At 40.2% G+C, this 27,241-nt stretch overlaps 1 protein-coding gene across 1 annotated transcript in view; it reads left to right on the top strand.

Moving 5' to 3' along the window:
• NMU (neuromedin U) overlaps nt 14,464–27,241 on the top strand; it is a 30,332-nt gene continuing 17,554 nt past the window's right edge. Inside the window, exons 1-2 of the mRNA XM_013964524.2 lie at nt 14,464–14,699; nt 21,845–21,903. Coding sequence (XP_013819978.2) covers nt 14,591–14,699; nt 21,845–21,903 — 168 coding nt within the window. The 5' untranslated portion in view covers nt 14,464–14,590. The remainder of the gene's footprint in view (nt 14,700–21,844; nt 21,904–27,241) is intronic.

The raw sequence follows: 27,241 nt of genomic DNA, 5'->3' as shown, positions 1-27,241 counted from the left end.
ATGGATTTGAGCATTGATAATCTATGGGCACTAACATTACAAAAACAAAGGAAGACAGACATTAGAAATAGTCTCACTAAAATCATTAAATATGATTCTTACCAAGTCTCTTGTTTAACAGGAGAGAAATACAGAGGAAAAATGCTAAAGGATATCATGAGACTTAAGTGAGTAAAATTCAGATAGTGGTAGTAACAACCTGATTTAAATATAATACATGTATAGTGCCATTATTATTATTATTCACAGTTAAATATTGCTAAGGAAGTGGTCAAGTTTGCAGCTGTAAATTTTAGTAAATTGGTCATATTGAATTTGAAGCCCTAAGCATACTATTGCATGTTATTCTATCATGTTCATATCTAAGCCTGGGTAGGTAAAGGACATATGTGTGTGTAGCTGCTGCTGCTGCTGCTGCTAAGTCCCTTCAGTCGTGTCCGACTGTGTGACCCCATAGACAGCAGCCCACCAGGCTCCCCGGTCCCTGGGATTCTCCAGGCAAGAACACTGGAGTGGGTTGCCATTTCCTTCTCCAATGCATGAAAGTGAAAAGTGAAAGGTAAGTCGCTCAGTCGTGTCCGACCCTCAGCAGTAGTGTGTAATTTGCCTGTCTTCTGATGGAGTGGTTTCTTCCCCTAGGGAATTCTGCACAATCCTGCACAAATTTTCCAGAGAACTGTAAATGTTCTTGGGTTGGATACAGGGGAAAAGACAGTATTATTCCATCCATTCACAGACCCATACTCAAATTCCAGTATAGTTTTCAGTTGGCAGAAGGGTTACACAGCACTTGCCTTTGACATTTTCAAGTTCTAAACTGTGTATATTTTCTTGAAAATGAAGTCGTGTCCCGGCATATGTTTGGATCTATACTTACCATAAACTGACTTACTCCTTACTTCCCTGGTGGCTCAAACGGTAAAGAATCTGCCTGCAGTGTGGGAGACCTGGGTTTCATCCCTGGATTGGGAAGATACCCTGGAGAAGGGAAAGGCTACCCACTCCCGTATTCTGGCCTGGGGAATTCCATGGACAGAGGAGCCTGGCAGGCTACAGTCCGTGGGGTTGAAAAGAGTCAAACACGACTGAGGGACTTTCACTTTTCAATCCTTACATGGGCTTTCTGAAAACAGTTTTTATGTAATGCTTGAGGTGTTGATTTTTCTTGCAATCTCATTAATTCCCATGTAAATGCCAAATTTTGTTGAGGAAGAAGAAACTATATTTAATGATGGGAATGTTGGGGCCTGGATATTATTTTTATAAGCAGCATTTTTCTCCAGTCTGGAAAAGGTCACAGCATTTCTGTTTTGGGGGGGTGGGGGGGGTACTGTTCCCTTTCCTGAGTTGTAATGAGATGCAATGGATCTATTAGCAAAAATGGCTTCCAGAGGCTGCAGATACAGTAAAATCAAGTCAAAGCAAACAGGATTATCCTAAAGTAACTTTTTAAAAAAAATAAAAAGTGGTTATCCCACTTTCTGACTGGCTTTTAAAATAATGCCAATAGGATGAAAATACAATCAAAGATGTTATTACTCTTAACATTTTTTGAGAGTCTTTTCAAAAAATATTGGGGCTTTCCAGGTGCTGAGTGGTAAAGAACCACTTGCCAATGCAGGAGACATAAGAGACCTGGGTTTGATCCCTTGATCAGGAAGATCCTCTGGAGGAGGGCATGAAAACCCACTACAGTATTCTTGCTGCTGGAGCCATCAGACATTCATAGGCAACAAAAACAAATCAAAACAAAGAACCTTGAGTTACACTTTATACTTTATGTAAAAATTAACTAAAAAATAATCACAGACTTGGTTAAATATAAAAATGCAAACTTTTATATTTGAGAATAAAACTTCAGAACCCAGGAGTGGATGAAAAACTTCCAGATCTGACACCAAAAGCATGATTCATAAAAGGGAAATTGTGATAAATAGGATTTCATCAAAATTAAAAATTTTGCACCGTATAATATCACTTGTATCTAAAGAATAAACTAGTGAATATAGCAATAACAACAACAAGACTAGACTCACAGATAGGACTAACTAGTGGTTACCAGAGTGAAGAGAAGAGGGGAGGGCCAAAGTGGGGTAGGGGATTACGAGGTACAAACTACTATGTATAAAGTACATAGTACACAGATATATGGTACAGCACAGGGTAGATAGCCAATATTTTATTGCAACTCTAAGTGAAGTATAACCTTTGAAAATTGTGAACCAATAAGTTATATACCTGAAACTTATATAATATTGTCCATCAACTATATGTCAATAAAATTTTTAATAAAAATTAAAATATTCTGCATGCGTGCTCAATCATTCAGTCATGTCTGACTCTGTGAGACCCCGTGGACTGTAGCCTGCCAGGCTCCTCTGTCCGTGGGATTCTCCAGGCAAAAAAAAAATTTTTTTGATTTGCTCTTTATGAGAAGGATGAAAAGCCAAGCTCCAAACGAAGAAAATATTTCTGAATTATGTACTCAATGTATGGCCTTGTATCTAGAATACAGAAAGAGCTCTTAAAACTCAATGTAATTAGAAAATGGTTCTATTAAAAAGAGAGAGAGAGAGGAAAAGAAAAAGATCCCTCATGATGCAACAAAGATTCCTGTGCCCCAGCTAAGACCTGAAACAGCCAAATAAATAAATATTTTAAAAACCCTAAAAAAAGGGGGGCATAAGACATTAACATACATTTAATTGCCAAGAACATACAGATGGCAAATAAGCAAATGAAAAGATCCACAACTTTAATAGCTATTAACGGAGTGCAAATTAAACCCTCAAGTTATCATCATACACCCATCAGAAGGGCTAAGATAAAAGTAATGATAACATCAGATGCTGAAAACAATACACAGAAACTGGATCACTATTTGCTGAAGGGAAAGTAATATAGTACCACCATGCTGGGAAATAGTCAGTCTCTTATAAAATTAAACAAACACTTACCATATGACTCAGCAATTGCACTCCAAGGCATGTATCCCACAGAAGTGAAAACTAATGTCAACACAAAAACTGTACACAAATAGTCATAAGAGCTTTTTTCACAATAGCCAAAACTTAGATGCCCTTCTGCTGGTGAATGTAATATAACAAAAGGGAACAACCTACTGATGCATATAACAATGTGAACGGATCTCAAGGAAATTGTGCTGAGTGGGGAAAAAAAAAAGTCATTCTCAAAAGGTAACATAGTATATGATTCCATTCATGTAACATTCCTAAAATAACAAAAGAGTAGGAAAAACAAATGACTGCTGGGGTTAGAGATGAGGGGGTGAATATGGATAAAAAAGGGTAGAACAGGGAGCTTTGTGATGATGGAATTGTTCTGCGTCTTGACTGTGGTGGTGGTTACAAGAATCTGTGCATTTGATAAAATTGCATAGAACTACACATACACACACGCACAAATGCATGTAAAAATGATGAAATCTGAATAAGCTCTATGGATCGTACCAATGTCACTTGCCTGATTTTGATATTGATCTATTGGCTTCCCAGGTGGCTCAACAGTAAAGAATCTGCCTGCCAATGCAGGAGATGCAAGAGACATGGGTTCAATCCCTGGGTCAGGAAGATCTCCTGGAGAAGGGAATGACAGCTCACTCCAGTATTCTTGCCTGGAAAATTCCATGGACAGAGGAGCCTGGCAGGCTGTAGCCCATGGGGTCACAAAGAGTTGGATACAACTGAGCACACACACACACATATACATACACTCCTACTACAAGGTACTACTTTTGGGAGAAATAAGCAAAGAACACATAGCACTTCTCTGTAAATTGGCAATTTCTATGAATCTATAATTATTTCAAAATAAAAAAGTTTATGAGAGCTTGAGTTGTATGTTAAGTAAAAAGTCTGGGTGGTTAAAAAAAAATTGTAATGATAATAATTTGTCCTGTCTCCTCCTTCCACCTTCCTGAAAAATTGGTGGGTCTAGATCTTGGAAGTTTCATGCGTAAATTAGTTCTCATCCTTCTTGTGTCTGTTCTTCCTATTCTAGGCATTGCCACTATTCATTATGGATACACAAAAATGCAGTAAAACTTTAAAGTTTTCAAAATTGTCTCTTCTATTAAATGGATTTTGTTTCACCTCCACTTGTCAATCATTGCCAACATAGTAAAACTTCTCGTGCACTTATTTTGTGCCTCTCCTGTTGCAAATATAAGAATCCCAACTTAAAAGAAAAATGGAAGTTTTTGATATACTTAACTCCATCAAAGGCTGGACCCAGCTTCAGGCCTAGCCAAATGTCAATATGTATAACAATTTTCATCTCTCTCTCTTCCCCTGGCTCTCCACTTCTCATCGCTTTTGTTGTCAGTCTCTCAGTCATATCTGACTCTTTGAGACCCTGTAGCCTGCAGCATGCCAGGCTTCCCTGTCCTTTGCTATCTCCCGGAGTTTGCTCAAACTCATGTCCATTGAGTTGGTGATGCCATCCTCTGTCATCCCCTTCTTATCCTGTTGCCCTCAATCTTTCCCAGCATCAGAGTTGTTTCCAGTCAGTCAACTCTTTGCATCAGGTTGCCAAAGTATTGGAGCTACAGCTTCAGCATCAGTCCTTTCAGTGAATATTCAGGGTTGATTTCCTTTAGGATTGACTGGTTGGATCTCCTTGCAGTCCAAGGGACTCTCAAGAGTCTTCTCCAACACCACAATTAGAAAGCATCAATTCTTTGGTGCTCTGCCTTCTTTATGGTCCAATTCTCACATCCATACATGACTACTAGAAAAACCATAGCCTTGACTAGACAGACTTTAGTTGGCAAAGTGATATCTCTGTTTTTTAATATTCTGTCTAGGTTTGTCATAGCTTTTCTTCCAAGGAGCAAGCATCTTTAAATTTCATGGCTGCAGTCACCATCTGCAGTGATTTTGGAGCCCAAGAAAATGAAGTCTGTTTCACTGTTTCCATTGTTTCCCCATCTATTTGCCATGAAGTGATGGGACCGGATGCCATGATCTTAGTTTTCTGAATCTTGAGTTTTAAGCACTCTCCTCTTTCATCTTCATCTAGAGGCTCTTTAGTTCCTCTAGGATTTCTGCCATTAGTGTGGTATCATCTGCATATCTGAGGTTATTCATATTTCTCCCGGCAATCTTGATTTCAACTTGGGCTTCATCCAGCCCAACATTTCTCATGATAATAGGCAAGGTGACAATAAATAGCCTCGACTCAATTCTTTCCCAATTTGGAACCAGGCCATTGTTTCATGTCTGGTTCTAACTGTTGCTTCTTGATCTGCATACAGGTTTCTCAGGAGGCAGGTAAGATGGTCTGGTGTTCCCATCTCTTGAAGAATTTTCCAGTTTGTTGTGATCTAGTCAAAGGCTTTAGCATAGTCAATGAAGCAAGAGTAGATGTTTTCCTAGAATTTCCTTCCTTTCTGTATGAGACAGCAGAATTTCTCAATTTGATCTCTGGTTCCTCTGCCTTTTCTAAATCCAACTTGTACATCTGGAAGTTCTCAGTTCATGTACTGCTGAAGTCTAACTTGAAGGATTTTGAGCATTACCTTGCTAGCGTGTGAAATGAGCACAGTTCTGGGGGTAGTCTGAACATTCTTTGGCATTGTCCTTCTTTGGGCTTGGAATGAAAACTGAATAGCTTCTCTGCGTGTGGTAACCCACATGATCCTCATACGTCAGACTCACAGAGAAAGACAGAGCTTTTGCTGTAGCTCTGAGGCAAAGGCAGGGATAAATCCTTGAATCATGTGAGATTCTTACAGCAAAAGGAGTGGTTTTCCAAAGGAAGGGACATTATGCAGAAAAAACAATTATACACTCCTATTTTACAAATAGGCTTCCCTTGTGGCTCAGCTGGTAAAGAATCCACCTGCAATGTGGGAGACCTGGGTTTGATCCCTGGGTTGGGAAGATCCTCTGGAGAAGGGAAAGGCTACCCACTCCAGTATTCTGGCCTGAGAATTCCATGGACTGTATAGCCTATGGGGTTGCAAAGAGTCAGACACAACTGAGTGACTTTCACCTCACATTTTACAAATAATCAAAACTGAATCTTCCAAAGGTTGATAATTACCCTATCTTTCAGCTAGTAAATGGTACTCCCTGACTCAGAGCCAGACTGTCCAGCTCCACTGCTCAAGTTCTCAATCATGAGGTCCTACTCCCCCTAAGAACTCTTGCTCTCCTCGTTAGATAATACCAGTTTTCAACAGCATTTCTATATTTATTTTTATTTTCTACCGTATATTTATTGACTCTTTTCTTTATAAATTCCAGATTCTTGAGTCTCCCACACTAACTAGGACAGAATAGGAAATACAACCCAGGAAGGGTCTAAGCAATGCCTTATGCAGAGAAAGATCGCTTTCTCACTCTGATATTATTATAAGGGATATCACCGTTTATACCACATCAAGTGTTGGTAGTTAAACCATTAAACATATAGATGTCGTGATGAGAATATCAGGGTTGATTTGCTTGGGAACACACCAAGTTAAGGCAATGATTGCCCTAATTTTGTTTGGCCTAATTTTCAGTTTTCTCTAAACTTGTCTACTTCTGCGTTTTCCTTTTAAGCTGTTTAGAAGCTCAAATTTGGGCTGAAATTCAAGATTGAAAGTAGCTTACATATTTAATGAGTGAAAATATAGAAAAAAAGACCTGTGATATATTTTTGAGGAAAAGGGTATTTGATCACCTCACAGATGAACAAGGAGAATAAACTACTCAAAAATGACTCATTTTATTCTTCTCAGAAATATCTTAAATTTCTCAGAATAATATCATCTAGTATTTAATTTAAAGCAACATGACATACATCCATACACAACTTTGAGAATTTCATATCTCTGTGGTCCGCTTAAAAAATCAGAGCTAAAATTATTTGAGACACTAGAGATAAAATGAGTAGTGACTACTTCTTTTATGATACTAACTGAAATGTCACTTGTTTTTATATTCAGAAACTCATTCCAGGTCTCTTTTGATTATTTTATTTTAGCATTTTTCGGAAGATCGAATAATATCAATTTTTCTTTATTTTTTTCAATTATTTATTTTTTATATTATTGTTCAAAAATTAACTTATCTATGTAGAGAAATTATGTATTTTTCATAAATATAGATGTCTTTAGAAAATGTAATATTTTGATTCCTTTTAAAATAGATTGAAAAGCCAGTCTATGATAAGAAATGGATGTACAACTTATTGTGTAGAAATAATAAATTTTACTTTAGCTATCCTTGTATTTTTATGGCTGTCATTTGCGTTTTCATTTGTATACAGCTTCATATGTCAGGAAGTATTTGTTTGCTGCCAGCTTTGCCATGATGCGATTCATAAACACATCAAGAAACTCTAATAGATCTTTCATTAGTATGTATTAATATTGTAATTGCAATTTAAGGAACAAAGAATGATTCTGCCTTCCACGGACTGGAATTTTTTTTTTTTAACATCATGTTTCAAATTAGCAATAATGGTGCTGCCTTTCTATGATGGCTTTCCCCTCGGAACACCTATCATGTGAAAATCTAGCCTTGTAGGTGTCAATGTAACTGCAAAAAGTTATTGACTTTTTGCTTTTTAAAAAATTCTCTTATAACTTTTCTCAAAAGGGATTTATCTCTAAAGGATCTCTGAGAAAAACCTATGCTGCTTTCAGGCTGCACATCAACCTTCTCTGGCCTGTACTGAGAGAACTCACCGACTGTGTCTCCAGCCACATCCTCCTAAGTGTAGGAGATAGGAGATATGAAATCGAGCTCCTTTTGCAAAGACATTAGCAAGAATGTCTCTTGGACATATAAAGCTATTATTCACTACTAGTCTACATCACAGTCACTATGTGCATTGGAAGAACCTGAAAAACAACCTTGGGTGAAGGGACTTTTATTAATGTTGCCCATTATTTCTATAAACTGTTTAAAATAAATTTTATCAAATAATTTGACAAAAGAAGAAAAGTTTCCCTGCCCTGTAAAGGATCATGTTGTGTTTCTTAAATTTTATGATCTGCTACATCTTTATCAGGGCAAAGTTAATAATCCTACAACAGAAAGTCTTAAGAAATGTGGATGTATTTGATCTGTGGTCCTCCATTTATTGTATTCATTATTCTTTTGTTATCTTTTAGATTTTAGAAGCATGTTTCTTCTGGGTTGATTTCTCAGTACAGTGTTGTTCATTGAAAAGTCACTCTGAATCAGGAGATCTTCCTGAAAGCAGAGAGGTTGATAGCTACCTAGTTTGAAAACATAGATGGGAAAAAGAATAGTTGGGATTATTGGAGTTACCATGAAATCTATGAAATATTATTGTTCAAAGCAAAGGCAAATGCAGCTGTAAACTGGAAGTTTCATCCAGATACCAAAGCTGTTTGTAGAAAAAGCTGAAAAGTATCCTTGTCACTAAGTAATAGATACTCATCTTCAGAAGCAAACAGATCCCCAATCATTTGGTCTGTTTTCCTGCAGTTGCTACTAATGACTACTCCCTTTGAACCCAAGCTCAGTAGCTCCACAATTGGCTTCTGTCCAGAATTCTACTTAAGAGACCATAGGCTGAACTGAGTCCTTGAAGTATTAATAGCTTGCTTTTCATACGGACCATTTTAAAAGTCTTTATTGAACTTGTTGTGATATCGCTTATGATTTATGTTTTGGTGTTTTGGCCTCAAGGCACGCAAGATCTTAGGTCCCCAACCAGGGATGGAATCAGCACCACCTATGTTGGAGGCGAAGTACTAACCACTGGACCTCCAGGTAAATCCCTGGAGTAATTTGCTTTTAACTACTATAATCTCAGCAGAACATTACTTTTCAGATTAGATACCCTTAAGCAAAAACTTTTCTTTAAATTTCAAATTTGGAATCAGGGTGGTATTTCTAAATAGATCATCCTACATGCACATAAGAAATAAATAACAGATAATTGGGAAGATGCATGACAGGGTACAGGTGGTCTTAGAAGAGCTAAAACAGGATACAGAATTTTTAATATTTTGTTAGTCTATAAATCTTACAGCAGACACTGGCTTAATAAATACTTGGTGAATGAATGAGTGAGTATCCTGCTAATCACTAAGAACAGGTCATCATTATTTCACAAATAGTATCCACTTGCCATTATTTATATAATGATTCTATTCATAGTTAACAGTTATATCAAAGTGACTATAAAGACCAACATTTTCCATCTGGGGTTTATAAAGTATTTTCTGCCCTGAAAGAAGTTATAGTTAGTGACTATAGCATGGTCATTGATACAGACATGTCTTAGGTGAATGGCTTCACAAAGTTTAAGGGGAGGTGGTGTCATAGTTATCAAGAACATCCAGGTATTAAATAGCAAATTTTGGATATTTCATGCCAAAAATAGACAAATATTTCTTTTGCTAAATTGCAAAGACTGCCACCAACATTGTTTCTGACCTGGACTTCTTCCTTTAAAAAAAAAAAAAATTTAGATGTAATTAACATACCATAAAATGCACCCCTTTAAAGTACAAATTCAATGATTTTTAGTATATTCACATCGCCACTGTCTTACTCCAGAACATTTTCATCATCTTTAAAAGGAAACCTCTTGCAAAAGGAATCCTCCATACTTATTAGCAGTCCCTCTTTTCTCTCCCCAGGCCCTGGAAACTTGTCTATTTTCTGTCTGTATGGAGTTACCTCTTCTGGATATTATGTATAAATGGACTCATACCGTAGGTAGCCTTCTGTGTCTTTCTCCACTGAGCATATCCCACTGCAGTACTCTTGCCTGGAAAATCCCATGGACGGAAAAGCCTGGTGGGCTGCAGTCCATGGGGTCGCTAGGAGTCGGACACGACTGAGCGACTTCACTTTCACTTTTCACTTTCCTGCATTGGAGAAGGAAATGGCAACCCACTCCAGTGTTCTCGCCTGGAGAATCCCAGGGATGGTGGAGCCTGGTGGGCTGCCGTCTATGGGGTCGCATAGAGTTGGACACGACTGAAGCGACTTAGCAGCAGCAGCAGCCACTAAGCATAATCTTTTCAGTGTTCATCCATGGTGTAGTACACATCAGTACTGCATCCAGTTTTCTGGCCCTGGTGTGGATTTCTACAGTGTTCTCCCTGCCTCTCCTGGGATCCCCTACAGCCTACAGTTTTCCACGAAACCCAGGATGATGCTCTTCAAATGTAAATCAAATCACCTCACTCCTCTTAGAATCCTCTAAAGGCTTTCTATTTTACTTAGAGAACAATTTGAACTCCTTCTTGCAGTCTCCAAAATCTTTCACTGATCAGGACCCTACCTTGCCTACTTCAAATATCAGCCCCCCATACTGTACTTACTCTGTAACAGTTCTGTACCAGTTCCATTGGCTTCCTTCTGCTCCTGGATCATTTCAGGCTTGGCTTTTCTTTCCGTTTCTGTCTTAGGGCCTTTGCATGTGATAGTCTCTTTGCCTGGAACTCTTTTTTTCATAGATCGTTCTATGATTGATTTCTTATCTTTCAGGCCTCCCATATCATCCCCTCAAATGGCTACCCTAGATGATCCTGTGTCGTGTCTTTTTCCCAGCTCCCAGTCACCATCTATCATATCATTACTCTGTTTTAATTTCTCTATAGCATTCACTACCATCTGAAATTGTTTCATTTATTTATTTGCTTATTATCTGCCTCTCTTTCAATGCCTGTAACTCCATGACAGCAAAGACTTTAACTTAGCTACCGCTGTATCCCAAGCTTCTAAAATGGAGCCTAGAAGGTGCTCAAGTAATATTTGAAGGAATGCATGGCTATTTTGCCTAGAACTCCTAAATCTTCCAGATTGTGCCCCTTTTCTCAGCTCCTAAAGCTGGATCTCTTTACCTGTTACTAGACTTTGCCAGCTCCTTCCTGCCTGAGTTTCCATCTGTTGTTGATTCTCCCATTCTCTTGACATTCAGCCATCCTCCCCTTCCTAATGCTCTCCATGATGACTTTTCTAGATACCCCAGTCACAAGCTAGCAGGTCTCAGTAGTTTGAAGGGCCGTGGTCTAATCAAGCCTTCATTCTTATAGATTATAAACAAAAAGCAAAATCCAGTTGCCAATTTGCAAGAGAGAAATAGGTGAGAGGAATCAGCATGGAACCAAGAATCAAACTTTCAGTCTTGAGCAGAGTAAGGAGGAATGCTTTAGATGCTGCACTATACCTGGTGGTATATACTGATGTATAAGCTCAATATAAATAAAGATCAGAATGCTAAGAAAATTCTTAAGCCTCTACTGTAGAGATTTGGAATCTAGCTTCTTTGGAATACTTGGACAAAAGACGACCTTGGGAATCAGCTTTCTTCCATTTAGTCATTTGTGGAATGCCCCCCAGCCCCCGCCCCGTACCTTTGCTCTTAGGAAAGTGTCTGTTTTCCTTCATTCCCCCATCTATCTTCTCTTATCATCCAAGTCATACAATAGCATGTTCATTTGACTACAAGACTTTTAAAAAGCATTTCTTCAAAAATAACAACTCATATATACTGAGTAAAGGAAAAGTCATAAGCAGGGAGGAAAGAGTTGCCACACAATTAACCAACAAATGCTCCAGATGCATAAAGCATTTCTATAACGGGTAAGAAAAACCTAACAACCCAAAGGGGAAGAATGGAAAAGAGATAAATGACATTTCACTGAAGAGAAAACAATGATGGCCAATACCTTTGTGAAAAGATATTCAACCTCATTAGTAGTAGGAATTGCAAATTAAATCCACAATGAGATGCCACCTCCACCTGTATGGCAAAGGTTTTTACAAAAATGTGCAGCAATGGAAGCTTCATGCACTACTGGTGGGGTGTTGTTCTTGTTCAGTTGCTCAGTCGTGTCTGACTCTTTGCAACCCCATCAACTGCAGCACACCAGGCTTCCCTGTCCTTCACCATCTCCCGGAGCTTGCTCAAACTCATGTCCATTGGGTCAGTGATGCCCCAGCCATCTTGTCCTCTTTTGATGTATAAATTGGTACAACGCATTGGAAAACAATCCATAGTTTAACTGGATCTATGACCTAATAACACTATTGCTAGGTTATTATTATTATTATTATTACTACTCTAATTCAGAAAAGTCTTGCATACATGTACCAAGGGCCATGTATCAGAACATCCAGAGCAGCCTGATTCATGCAGAAAAAACTTGTCATACATGAGTCATTTCTTTTCCTGACCTCTAGAAGTATTGAAAAGCATCAAGCCCACTATTTCAGGCTTCTCTGTTTTCATTGACATCTCACCCACAAAGGCGGCCGAAACTAGTGATCTTTCAGTGTGCTTCCAGGAGATACAAGCAAGGCAGTGGGAAACCAGAGCCCCCTCCACCCACCCACATCCTTACTTCATTTACATCCTCTGTACTCAATGTTTTTTCACTACTTTGGGAATAAATAAAAGCACATGCAATCTTAAATCTATTCTCATCCATCTTTGAACCTGGACCAGACTCCATATAATATGGCCTTGCTCACGTGTTTCATGGATATAAAGAACTTTAAAGTGTAGGCATTACTTTTTCACTCTATCAGGGTTACTCTCTTGCCTCTCTGTATTTATGACAGAGCATTATCCCATTGGCCTTGTAATACAGCTATTTGAGTATAGATTTGGGGTCCTTTATCAAACTGTAATATCCTTTAGGAAGACTAGTAAATGTATCCTTAAGGACATGCCTTGCCTGTAGTGGACTGTACAGCGCATGTCTGATACATTAAAATCCCTGATTTAGAGGAGAAGCATCTTTACAGAGTAGAATGACCAGTGGCTCCCTCACATGCTGATATCTTTATATATATATATATATATATGTATATAAAGTCACTCAGTCATATCCGACTCTTTGTGACCCCATGGACTATACAGTCTATGGAATTCTCCAGGCCAGAATACTGGAGTGGGTAACCTTTCCCCTCTCCAGGGGATTTTCCCAACCCAGGGATCAAACCCAGTTCTCCCACATTGCAGGCAGATTCTTTACCAGTTGAGCCACAAGGGAAGCCTGATATCCTTGGGTGGATTGTTTAATATCTCTAAGCTCATCAAGTGAGAATCATAATAAAGTACTTTCACATCCCCGAGATGCCCTGAATATTAAATGCATAGCATGGGAAGGTGCCTGCCATAAAGATGTCCCTTAAGAAATGTTAGTGTATTTCCTTTTCTACCCTTCCCTCAGCGTTCCTTTCAAAAGGAGGTCAAATAAGATCCCTCTTCCTTGTTTCTGGAAGAGGAAATTAAGGCCACATCAGCTAGTGCGCTGGAGAAGTCTGTTTCATGGATATTTCCCCCTAGGAAGGAAACTGCAGAGAGGGATAGTAGAAGTCAGGTCACTCTGGAAATCAGAATGCAACTGCTAGGAAGTGACAGCAGGAGAAATGCACAGAAAGGGAGGTGTTACCTTAAGGCTTGCAATTCCACAGGAGAGTCAAGACCTTCCAGAACTTAGAAAGGTCTATGTGGTCAAGCCTCAGCAGTCCTTTTTTTTTTTTTTTTTAACTGTCTTTAACAGACAACTACTTTCCCCTAAAAGATCTCAGACCTGATAGGAATTTGGGGAACACCATCCCTGGTGCCTTAGAGGGTAAAGAATCTGCCAGCAATGTGGGAGACCTGAGTTTGATCCTTGGGTTGGCAAGATCCCCTGGAGGAGGGCATGGCAACCCACTCCAGTATTCTTGCCTAGAGAATCCCCATGGGCAGAGGAGCCTGCCGAGCTACAGTCCATGGGGTCGTAAAGAGTTGCGATTGAACGACTAAGCACAGCACCACCTTCCCTGGTGGCTCAGTCGGTAAACAATCTGCCTGCAGTGCAGGAGGCCCAGTTTCGATCCCTGAGTTGGGAAGATCCCCTGGAGAAGGAAATGGCAACCCACTCTGGTATTCTTGTCTGGAAAATTCCACGGACAGAGGAGACAGGTGGGCTGCAGTCCATGAGGTCGCAAAGACCGGACATGACTGAGCGACTAACACTAACTATCCACCATGAGCCAGTACTGCTCTAAGATCCCCTGGGCGTGTACCAAGAGCTGGGGATGAACACGGCAACAGAACAGAGGTGCTTGCACCGAGGTGGCTCCTGGACAAGAGGTGCCGCACAGTCGGGTGGGGCAGAGAAGGCTTTCCGGGGAGGGTGCAGACGGGTCGTCTCTGGCAGAGCATCGCCACCACCAAGTGTAAAAGCCGGGATACCAGCCTCTGCTGGCCGCCTGGTTTGCATTCCCCTCCGGCTCCCCTTCAGTGCTTCCAAAGAAGGGAATGGACAGGCTTCGTTTGAATTCTATGACCCTCCATTCCAGAGACCCTACGGCGAGGAGGGTGAAAGATGCGTGGTGCCCTGAGTCAGAAACTCGTGCCTGGGGTGCGGGGTGGGGCGGGTTGGGAGTGACGCGAGGAAGGCCGGGGGCGGGAGGTGACGCGCGCGCGGGGACCTAGCCGCCTCAGCTCACGTGTCCGCGAGATTTAAAAGTTGGCAGCGCGTGGGGCTGTCTGTCTGGACGCGGAGCCGGGAGAACAGCGCGCCGGGGACGCGGAAGCTGAACCGGAGCACTGCTCGGAGTGCGCGGCAGGTGCAGCGCAGGGTCCCGGGATGCTGCGAGCCGCGAGCCGTGGCCCCGAGCCGCCGGCGGGGCATGTGGCCGCCGGGTCCCCGCTCCTGCTGCTGCTACTGCTGTCTTGTTGCGCGGACGACTGCGGAGGTAAGAGGACCCCGCGCCCCCTGGGACACCCGCGCCGCGTCCAGTCCAGTGCCTCCTGTCCCCGCTCCATTCCTCGATCTCTTATCTCCTTTTCTCGTCTTTACTCTTGGCTGGTGGGATTTGCCACACCCTCGTGCCGCGGCGCACTGGTCGCCACCTCAGGGTAGCCAGGGCGCACGTGTCTGTGGCCCGGCTCGAGCCTGGATCTGGGCCTGGGGGAATCTCCCAAGCCGGGCAGCCCCCTCAGACTCGGGATGTCCAGCCCGCTTGATTTATGGGTAACGGGAGTTAAAATAGTGAAAATCAAAATGCTCTTCCTTTGATTACAATTACTGGAGGGATTGACAATGAAGCAAAACTAGAGTGGGTGTGATGCGAGGTCAACGTGGAAAATGCTCACCTTTCTTGGTGAGTGAGCTCCGGACTGTTCAGGTAACCCTGAGCAGTAACAAGCCCCTTTCTAGCAGAATGGAAAGGGAGAGCGTGGGCTCTGTGCTTCGATAGTAACAAGGACTTCTGTGCCTCGCTTAGAGGAAGTGAAAGTGTTAGTTGCTCGGTCGTGTCCGACTCTTTGAGACCCCACGGAGCGTAGCCCGCCAGGCTCCTCTGTCCTTGGGATTCTCCAGGCAAGAATACTGGAGTGGGTTGCCATTTCCTCCTCCAGGGGATCTTCCCGACCCAGGGATTGAACCTGGGTCTCCTGCATTGGCAGGCAGAATTCTTTACCATCTGAACCACCAGTGAAGCCGTGGCCTAGAGGGAAGATGGGGGGAGAGCAAAAGCAAGGTCTGGAAGGGGTGTCCGAAGCTTGGGACTTGGGGTAGGGTAGATATAACCTGTTCCAGTGGAAAAGATCACTTCCCTGCTCCCTTAAGGTTACCTTTCCAAGTAGCCTGAGGGGACCATCCCTCATCTCCCAGCTTTGAGCTAGGGCCCTCCTGGGCCAGCGGCAGCCCTACTAAGATCTTGAATTTTCTGGATCCGCAACGGGTCCCCTTAGTTTCCCTCTGCTCTCCTCTCAGTAGTGTAAGGGAGGGCCGTTTCATAATTGTCCGTAATGTTAGGACTTAAAGCGATTAGTGTGGGAACCTTCCCTAACCTGTAGCCCAGCCCCCTTTTAGAGGTGGGGGAACTGACACATCATTCTTTTCCTAATAGAGCTATTTTTATTGCTGTCCTTTCATTGTTTTCCCCCTTTCCTTGGGGCGTTTGAGATTCAGAGAGGTGGGGACTCCTCGGCTTGAAAAGCAGGGTAATTTGGTTGTGAAATGTAAGCAATAGAAGCTAGGAGACCTAAACCTTCTCCATCGCATATTCAGCAGCGATACAGCATGCCTTTTGCAAAGTCACGTTAATCTTTTTCCGTTTTAAATTTGTTATTGGTAAAATTAGGATGGTCGCTTTTATCTACCTTATTCAGAAAGCAGATGGTCACAGTTTAATTTTTTCTCTGCGAAGCAAATATACTTTCCATGCATGTTAAGTACTATATGCTTGCAGTGAATTTTGCATCAGTGAGAGAGAACTTTTAGCACGGAGATACAGGGGAATTTTCAGGCTACTGGTGATTGGGCAGAAACTACAGGAAGCAGCAGCCATTTTCTAAAAACATCAAGTTTGGGGTGTTGTTTCCAAAAGAGGGTATCTGCTGGTTGACCAATCATCTCTTAAATATCCCCACTGTTTCTCAAGTTAAGGGATGAGATACCTCTTTCCCTACACAGAAATCCCCCTAGACTACCCTTTTGTGTCTTCTTTCCCCTTCAGACCTGCTGTTAATACTAAAAAATTAATTTTATCCCTCTAAAAATGTGATGAGAAGGGAAGAGGGTGCATTTACTCTCATCTGATCTGCCCTGGTGATCTGCTATATTCCTGAGCCCTGACAATTAGCACTGGAGGGGAAGCTTGACATACATAAGCCAAGCCAGGAGACAATCCACCAAGGTTAATCATTATGCAAGGTGCAAGTGGATGTATCAAAAAACAAAGCAAATGCCACAAAGCTGGGGATGGGGTGGGCGGGGTTGGGGGGGGCAAAATTGTGTCAATAAGTGTAGCATCCTCGGCAAAAATGAGTTAGCAGAGCTGCAATGGCAATAAAAAGGCAAAGGGCCAGCCACAGAGTTGGTGGCTGGAAACAGTTTACCATTCAAAGAACATTAAAATGAAGACAGAAATTTCCTAAAGAGAGGTACCTTTGGATATCTGCAACAAAATATCTCTTGACAGGGCCTCTGACAAGAAGTGATGAAGTGCTCAAGACTAAATTAAGAAGTGTCTTTTCCTACTCATGAAATAGTTCTTGAAATTCAGTCAGCAGTAATGATTTCTGATTTCCAAATCCTACACTGGCTAAGTACTAGCAATGAGAAAAGAAAATGGACACTACTTTTAGAATAGCAGGATCTGCTTTTCTTTCTCTTACACCTGGTGTATTTACAGATGCCCAAGCTGTTGATCCATATTATTTGCATTAGTTATATTGTTCAGTATAAAACTAAAGATTTCCCTTTATGAGATAGTGTTAAATATAAGTCTTGAAATTGATCAAAAATAGTGCAGTTGTTAATACAACGTTGTAAGTCAACTGTGTGTGTGCACTTAGTTGTGTCCAACTCTTGGTGACCCCATGGATCGTAGCCCACCAGGCTCCTGTCTATGGAATTTTCCAGCCAATAAAACTGGAGTGGGTTGCCATTTCCTACTCCAGGAGATCTTTTGGACCCAGGGATCAAACCCAACATTGGCAGGCAGATTCTTTACCACTGTGCCACCTGGGAAGCTCTACTGTTAATAAAAGTCCTACTTTTAATAAAAATTAAAAGCAAAAACAAAAAAAAAATCCAATGCTGTTTTCAGGATATAGAAGAGAGTGGCACTGTCCTGACAGTATTTGGGAAAGTGTCTAGCACTACTATTTGATAATGTAAAGCCCACATCCTGGGTATGTTGAGAGGAGAAGCACATCAACTTTAGTTAACAAATAGACAAAGGGGACATTTTTTCCTCTTATGTTTGGATTCAGCCATAGGATATTAATGCTTTTCTACAAATTATAGGTAAACATTTAAAAATTCTGGTTTCTCTAACCTTCTACCCTGAGACTGTGCTTATGTGTTTTGTGTAAGAGCCACAAAGTATCCCTTTTTTATTATATAAATATTTGGGACTAAGTTAGACAGTGGCAGTTTTGGTATGGCCCGGGCCAGCTTGGGGACATGGAAGGAGACAAAGTCTCAAAGGTCTTGGTAAGGCTGTAGGTAGGGGGTGCTTCCACTTTTACTGGAGGGTAGAGGATGGTCAAGCAAAGAAAGAATATGAAATTGTGTTCTTTACACAGAAATGCCCTGTCAAACAGAGATTAACCCTGGTGTGATGAGTGGAGAAATCAAAAGTACAGGCAGGTGTAGACTGCATCCAACAAGTAAAATTCCTTGTGTATTTCCTTGCATCGTACTTGACTCTGGTTCTCTTCAATCAAATACTGCTCTCTCCCTTTATCGCCCTTTCTTTCACCTTCCTATTTTTCAAAGTTGTGTACGCTTAGTAACAGTAGGTGAGTGATGCATTGAAGCTATAAGGAATGGTCCGATGGCCTGTTAGATTTTTTTCATGAGAATATTTGTATCCCTCTTTTGGGATTATTCAGACTTGTTAAAAACCTTACACCTAAAATGTTGCTTTGAGCTGCCTAGTTCTGTCAAATAAGAGGCATCCTCTGTTTCTGCAATGCAGTGCTCACTGCCTCTGGCTGTTCACTGTTATCCATGGACTAGCCGCATCAGTTTATCACCAGGAAGCTTGCTAGAAATGCAGATTCCTGGACTTGTACCCAAATCACTGAATCAGAATCTCATTTAGTCAGATCACCAGATGTTTTGTCTAAAAATTTGAGAAGCACAGCTTTATCTGTTTCTGAAAACAGAATCAACTTAGAATAACAGTCACCAGACAATAGTGACTTTGAGATATACCTTTGGGCTAGGATAAGAAATATATAATTGAGAAGTGCGTAACACTGTTTGTGTACTTAGAATAGCTGTCCCATGAAAGGGGATTCAAATAAATGAACTCTTGACTAGGGACTACATGATCCATGTAAGTTACTTCTAATGCTGGGTACAGAAAATGTAGTTAAATACTGTTACTTTTATTAGAACTTAGCTTCAATAACAGTATAAATTTGAGTGACCTCAAAGCAAGACTTGACTGAAAAGTGGTAGAATTAGGGGGAAAAATCTGTTAGGATTTGGAATCGGTCATACCTGGTTTGAGGGCTTCCCAGGTGGCTCAAGTGGTAAAGAATCTGCCTGCTAATGCAGGAGCCACAGGAGACCCAGGTTGGATCCCTGGGTTAGATCCTCTAGAGGAGGTAATGGCAACTCACTCCAATATTCTTGCCTGAGAAATCCCATGTGCAGAGGAGCCTGGCGGGCTACAGTCCATCGAGTCACGAAAAGTCAGACATGACCGAGCCTGCACGCAGAACTGATTTGAAATCTGCTTCTGCTACGTATATATTTTGGTGACCTGAGACAAATTATTTAATCTTTCCTTCCTTCAGTTTCCTCATCTTAAAATGGGAATAAGGAGAATGGCTACCTTAAAAGGTTGGTTTAAAGGTTTAAGGACATGACATGTTTTGATGCTTAACATAGTGCCTGTGGATTCCCTGGTGGCTCAAATGCTAAAGAATCCACCTGCAATGCATGAGACCCAGGTTCCATCCCTGGATCGGGAGGATCCCCTGGAGAAGGGAATGACAACCCACTCCAGAAGTCTTGCCTGGAGAATTCCATGGACAGAGGAGCCTGCTGGGCTACAGTACATGGAGTTGTGAAGAGTCGGGCATGACTGAGAGACTAACACTTTCATTTTCACAAAAGGGTGTTTTCTTAATTTTAGTAAGAATAAATGTATATATATATATAATAAACAATAATTACATTTAATATTTATAATTTATACAGCATGAATTATAAAATTAAACCTGTGAAGAAAATATTACTTTAGAGGCTATAAGCTAGTTAACATTTTATTTCAACAATAATTAAGGCCTTAACAAGTAATTCTTTTTTTAAAAAACCTTTACTGAGATACAGTTTATGTACCATAAAATTTATGTTTTAATTATGTAACTCAGTGATTTTTAAGTGGACTTAAAGAGTTGGGCCAGAAAAGGCAATGGCGACCCACTCTAGTATTCTTGCCTGGAGAATCCCATGGGTGGAGGAGCCTGATAGGCTGCAGTCCATGGGGTCGCTAAGAGTTGGACACGACTGAGTGACTTCACTTTCACTCTTCACTTTCATGCATTGGAGAAGGACATGGCAACCCACTCTGGTGTTCTTGCCTGGAGAGTCCTGGGGATGGGGGAGCCTGGTGGGCTGCTGTCTATGGGGTCGCACAGAGTCGGACACGACTGAAGCGACTTAGCAGTAGCAAAGAGTTGAGCAGCCATTTGCCTATTCATGTTTCCTTTTTTTCTGTTGATTTGAAAGAGTTCTATCCTATAAGGATATCTGCCATTACCTTTTTAAAAATATGTTTCATATATTTTGAGAGTTTTTGTTTGTTTTTTAAATTAATCTGTGATTTATGGTATAAATAAGTTTTCATAAAGGTGGTCAAAAGGTATAACCTTCCAGTTAAAGTGTTAGTCACTCAGTTGTGTCCAACTCTTTGCGACCCCATGGACTATATAGCCCACCAGGCTCCTCTGTCCATGGAATTCTCCAGGCAAGAATATTGGAGAGGGTAGCCATTCCCTTTTCCAAAGGACTGAACCCTGATCTCCTGCATTGCAGGCAGATTCTTTATTATCTGAGCCACCAGGGAAGCCCCACTAGTTATAGCAAGTACTAGTGATTTACATACAAATAAACATAAAGTTTACATAAAGTTGTGCTACAACATTGTATTCATGCATTTACATGGATTTTATGTGATACTTCATCATCTAAGTTCTCTTTCATAATCACATTAGGAATACCCTGGAGGCATTATCTTACTTGAAAAATGTTATTTCAATTGGTTGAATATCTTTCTTTATAATATTTAGGTCAAGCCAGCATTAAACCCAAACTAAAAAAAAATGTGTCTGTAATAAATTTTTCTTCCTGCATTATGATACATAGGGGCATAAGTGACTCTTCAAGCATTCTGAATTAAGTAGAATGGATTTCTTACTTTTTTTGCTCTGTTTTACAAAACTTTTAGTAATTTTACTTCTCCTTAACAAATGAAGTATTGATTCATCTCTACCAAAAAGAAGAGAGAGAGAGAGAAAAGAAAGAGTTGTGTGGCTATCACAACAATAGAATTTTCCATCACCCTCCAAAGATCTGTTATGTCCCTTTGCAGTCAGTCCCCATTCCTATCCTCAGCCCTAAGCAGCCAGTGATCTAGCGCTATAGATTTGCCTTCTCTGGATGTTCCATATTAATGGATTCATACATTTATATGTATGAATATAATCTTTTGCATTTGCTTATTTGATTTAGCACAATCTGTTTGAGATTCATCTCTGTTGCCGCATATGTCAATAGTTCATTCTTTTCTATGGACCACAGTTTTCCATTGTATGGATGTACTACATTTTGTTACTTCACCAGGTGATGGACAGTTGGAGTGTTTACACTTCGGGGCTATTATGAATAATGCTACTGTGCATGTTCATGCACAAGTTTTTGTGCGGACATATAAGTCTTTCACTCTTGAGAGTAATGTCTTTGTAATGTTGTTAAAGTTTGTTTAATAATTATGTCTCCTTGGTTGCTGGTGGTTTAGTTGCTAAGTCATGTCCCACTCTTTTGGGACTCCATGGACTGTAGCCCTCCAGGCTCCTTTGTCCATGGGATTTCCCAAGCAAGAATACTGGAGTGGATTGCCATGTTCTTCTCCAGAGGATCTTCCCCACTCAGGGATTGAACCCCAGTCTCCCGCATTGCAGGGGGATCTTTACCAACTGAAACACCAGGGAATCCTTATACTAAGTCAAATCCGGAGATACCTAATTGAACTAGGAGAATGATGATATACAGTGAAAAATGAGAAATATCATCTAAAAATGAACTATACATAATGCTTAGTTTTAGGAGAAATATTGTAACATTAACTTGTGAGTATAACTTTATTTTTAGGTGCTCCAGTATTGCCTCAAGGATTACAGCCTGAACAAGAATTACAGTTGTGGAATGAGGTAAAGAATTATCATTACACAAATTAGTGGAAATTTACCCTTTTTAAAATTATCATGGTAAAGTGAAATAATGTAATTGAGCTTTGTGATTTTAGCAACATTCTGAATTCATAATTTTTTTTATTAAATGAAAGAAAGAAAGATGAAAAGAAACCAAAAATACTATAAATGGTGAAGATGGCAGAAATAAATCCTAATAATAGAATAATGAGAATAAATATGAATGTGCTAAAATACACCATTTAAAGAGATTATCAGACCGGATGTTAAAAACAGATTCAGCAATATGGTCTATGTAAAAGTCACACTTGAAGTAGAAAACCAAAAGTGGTTGAGAATGGAAAATGACACACCAAATAAATATGAACTGCACAAAAGTTGGAGTAGCAGTCTTAACATCTGATAAAATAGGATTCAAGTACATGAACCATTTTAACAGATAAACATATGTTGATAAAAGAGCAACAGAGCAAAAAGATACAGCCATCATTAATATGTATTAACAGAAGTGAAAGTGAAAGTGACCCCATGGACTGTAGTCCATGGAATTCTCCAGGTCAAAATACTGGAATGGGTAGCCTTTCCCTTCTCCAGGGGATCTTCCCAACCCAGGGATCAAACCCAGGTCTCCTGTGTTATAGGTGGATTCTTTACCAGCTGAGCTACAAGGGAAGTCCAAGAATACTGGAATGAGTAGCCCACCCCTTCTCCGGGGATCTTCCCGACCCAGGAATCAAACCAGAGTCTCCTGCATTGCAGATAGATTCTTTACCAACTGAGCTATCAGGGAAGCCTGTATTAACAGAAGAATCTCCAAACTTATTTAAGAATTGATAGAAATTCAGGGAAAAATAGATAAATGAACATTTGTAGTTGGAGATTTTAATATACCTCTCTCAAAACTGATAGTTAAAGGAAATAGCACATAAGTAAATATGTCAAAGACCTAACAACACAATTCATGAATTTGAGCTATTAGAAATATTTTAAAAAACATGTACTAAATAGTATACACATTCTTTCTGAAGATAATAGGGGCATTTAAAAATGTAGTCTGTGTCTTAGAAGACAAGAAAGTTCCCATAAGTTAGAAAGGATCCATTTAAAATGGATCTCCAGGGGATCTTCCCAACCCAGCAATCAAACCCAGGTCACCTGCATTGCAGGCAAATTCTTTACCATCTGAACCACCAGGAAAGCCTCTTCCAAGCAATGGCCAGAGTCCTCCAGTACTATGTTTACATACAGTAAATGTAGCTAAAGGATCTCTGTAAAGTATAAATTTCCTCTAGAATTCTGCTATATAATGTTCACTTAGTTAAGGAATTTCTCTTCTCCTTTCTTAAGAGTTTTGTTAATCCTAAATAAAATGTGAACTTAATCAAATATTTTACCTGCACCAATACTGAGATAAGCAATATGCCTGTCAACCACAAATTGGCACTTGTGTGGGTGCTTGTCATCTACTTCTACAAGGTTTAAATCGTGTGCAGCTGTAGCTGCTGACCTTCAACACTTCCTGAAAAAGTTCAGGGTGGAGAGCAGAAGTGAGGCACTCTGTGCTTCAGGAAACTGGCAGGACAAGTCTTCAGATAGTTAGATATTCTCAGGAACTGGTTTTATGATCTGAATTTTTATATCTCCTCTTCTCTAGAAAAGCACTAAAACCCTTCATGCTGACAATTGTCTCTTGTGACTAGCAGAAGCTTCAAAAGACCAGCAGAAACTCTCCTCAAAAAAACATGCACTTGATTGCATGTACTCTCCTTTTACCAAAATCACATATAAATTGTCCTTTCCCAGTACCTCTTTGGAGCAGTTTCTCAGAGCTAACTGGGGTGCTGTCTCCCAGGCTACAGTCCTCATGCTGCTGCTGCTGCTGCTAAGTCGCTTCAGTCGTGTCCGACTCTGTGTGACCACAGAGACGGCAGCCCACCAGGCTGCCCTGTCCCTGGGATTCTCCAGGCAAGAACACTGGAGTGGGTTGCCATTTCCTTCTCCAATGCATGAAAGTGAAAAGTGAAAATGAAGTCGCTCAGTCGTGTGTGACTGTTAGCGACACCATGGACTGCAGCCCACCGGGCTCCTCTGTCCATGGGATTTTCCAGGCAAGAGTACTGGAGTGGGGTGCCATTGCCTTCTACTGCCCCAAATAAAACTTAACTTGCAGCTTTCACTTTGTGCATTTTTTTAAGTTGACATGCCTTTTCTCCTTTAATCTATAATCGTGATGAATTACATTAACGAATTTCTCACTTCAAACTATTAGAGCTAGGATGAGAATTCAGCAGAGTTTTGGATATAATACCAATATACAAGAATCACTAACATTTCTTTTCACTAAGAAAAAGTAATATGAAAATACTACATCATTCACAATGGCAACAAAAGCTATAAGTATTTAGGAATTAACCAAAAATACACAATGGCTTATATGAAAAAAATCAAATTTTAATAAAGGAATTAGAAGATAATGCAAATATTTGGAGAGACATTCTTTGCTGTTGGATGGAACAATTAATTTAATGTAAGAAAAATATTGATTCTCCCCAAATAGTTTATGTAGATTCCGTAAAATCAATGTAACCCCAATCAGAATTCCACTTAACTTTTGTTTGGAAAATTTATAAATTTAACCTACAATTGATACAGAAAAATAAAGGTCTGCCAGTAGCTAAGGAACTTTCCCTACCAGATATCAAAAAATACTATACTGTACTAATAAAAAAGGCATAATGAGGGTGTAAGAACAGACAAATGAACTGGTGGAAGTGAGACTAAAGCTTGGAGAGTTTAGCTGACATTGTCAGTATGCTGTCATTGTCCTTTGTCATTCACCATTCAAGCGCACTCAAAACTTAGTATTTCTAACTGCAATCACCTGTGACTCTGCCTCTTTGACCTGTGCTCAGGACAGACCAGAACTGCCTGGAACCACATGCCTCCAGCACTGAGAACAGCCATCTGGAAAGCCACCTAGATATCCCCATGCTCTAGAATATCCCTCTCCTGGGTATGCAGCCCAAACATATTCTCCTACAGAACCGTATATGGGGGCAGACACAAGGAGGTAATGGGGTGGGTGGAGGGAACAGGCTATCCATCACTGGGAAGTAGGTAGGCAACATGAGTTGCATGCACGTTATAAAGGACTCTGTGGTCGTTAGGAGCAACACACTAGAGGCATCCAGGAACAGAGAGTGATCTCGTAGTATTAAGAAAAAAAAGTAAGAGAATATTATACACACACACACCAAACAACAGTATAGATTCTATAAGAACATAAACAAACAAAGGATACACATCAGAGTAGGCAAGGGGAATATAAAAGAATAAATAAATAAAGCATATCCAGTGATGATGGCAAGCTATGAAGTGAGGAGAATACGTTTATACCTAAGCCACCCCTAACAAAATACACGATGGAAAAGGTTGATGGTAAGGACCGAGTACTAAAGAGTCTTAAATAGCATGAGTGAGTGAGTGAGTGAAGTCACTCAGTCATGTCCGACTCTTTGCTTAAATAGCATAGAAACTCATAAAATCTCTTTTAAGGGCCTCTGCCTTGGTATATCATGATGTATGCTTGTTGTTGTTTAGTCGCTAAGTCGTGTCCGACTCTTTTGTGACCCCATGGACTGTAGCCCACCAGGCTCCCCTGTCCCTGGGATTTCCTAGGCAGGAATACTGGAGTGGGTTGCCATTTCCTTCTCCAGGGGATCTTCCCTACCCAGGGATGAAACCCAAGTCTCCTGCATTGGCAGGCAGATTCTCTTCCACTGAGCCACCAGGGAATCCCCAATAACACATGCTAGAAATATATTAATAAGATGACAAATTAGATAATAGATATTAATGTAGAATATAAAAACATGTATTTTAGCTTGAAATTATATTTCTGTGAAAAATCTTTGAAAACAAACTTTTAGATGATAACGCTGGGGGCAAAATCAAATGGAGTTGTAAACCTCTATAAATTCTTTTATAAAAAATATTTTAAAAAGTAAAATGTTTAGAACATATAGTTAAGCTTTCTACCAGAGGTTTTCAAAATTACAAAGCTATTCAGACACTAGAAATACGTACTTTTCAAACCAAATACAGAGACCTAACCATTTTCAAAGGGATTAATCAATGGACTCCACAGAGTTTTCAAAAGCAATTAGTGGTACTTAAAACCATCAGGCCCATAAACTGAGTAAAATGAACAAGTGCTTTCCCAAAGGGAAAGACGGCAGGTAGTACAACTCTGCCGTTTAAAGAAAGGAGTACAAAGACTGAAAAGCTTTGTAATTATCTACTAATTTGATTAACTGGAGTTTTTTCTTATTCTGATGGTTTTATTCAAGCAATATTGATGCACTGATTAGTGAACCCTGAGTTTCAAGGGTCTTTGGACTTAACTACTTCACACAGATGGGCTGCCTGGGCTGGGGGTGGACAGCTCTCTCTTGAGCAAATAACATATTCACATACCTAAACATCACTATTTGGGGGAGGGACTACTTCCTCCTACCCTACTAAGGCAGACTTAATTGCATTTGGGGATGATACACTAAGCATTGATCATAATTCAAAGCTAAAAAAACCTTTTAAAGCTTAAAAACTCTTTTGGTTTTCCTCTCTCAACTGACTTCTTTTTATGTCCTACAAGCTCAATACAATTTAATTAAAGAATATTTATTGATCACTTATTTGAGCACGTTAAATAGCCCCTGACCTCAAGAAGTTTACCGTGTGTGTGTGTGTCTGTGTGTGTGTGTGTGTGTGTGTGTGTGTGAGTGAGAGAGAGAGAGAGAGAGAGAGAGAGAGAGAGAGATTCTGAAGAGAATCTTCAGAAGCGGGAGCAGGTGACTGGATACAAGGGACAAATAGAATAAAACAATTCTCCCAATACAAGTTTTGTGAACATAAAAAGGAGACACAAACATATGCTTTTCTGTAATGCTATATGTTACCACATATACTTTTGTTATTCTCTAAGTTAGAGAAGTGGATATTTTAGTTCATGTTTTAGTTTACTTCATGTTTATTGGAAACAATAAGGAGCTTAAGAAATTATGATTAAAGGATATAATTATCCTCCCTTCAGTTAAATGTGAGAAATTAAATTCAACAAACAATTCTAGAATTAAAAGGCAACCCCTGAGATTTTATGTCATAAATAGGGCTCAACCTAAATCATCTCAGACAGACAAGAATCAGTCACATTTTTTCCAGTCCCATTTTAAAAGGTCACTAAACCACTCTTATGGCAGAAAGTGAAGAGGAACTAAAAAGCCTCTTGATGAAAGTGAAAGAGGAGAGGGAAAAAGTTGGCTTAAAACTCAACATTCAG

The sequence above is a fragment of the Capra hircus genome, chromosome 6, assembly GCF_001704415.2.
Source record: "Capra hircus breed San Clemente chromosome 6, ASM170441v1, whole genome shotgun sequence".
NCBI lineage: Eukaryota > Metazoa > Chordata > Mammalia > Artiodactyla > Bovidae > Capra > Capra hircus.
This window is presented reverse-complemented; position numbering and strand designations above follow the sequence as displayed.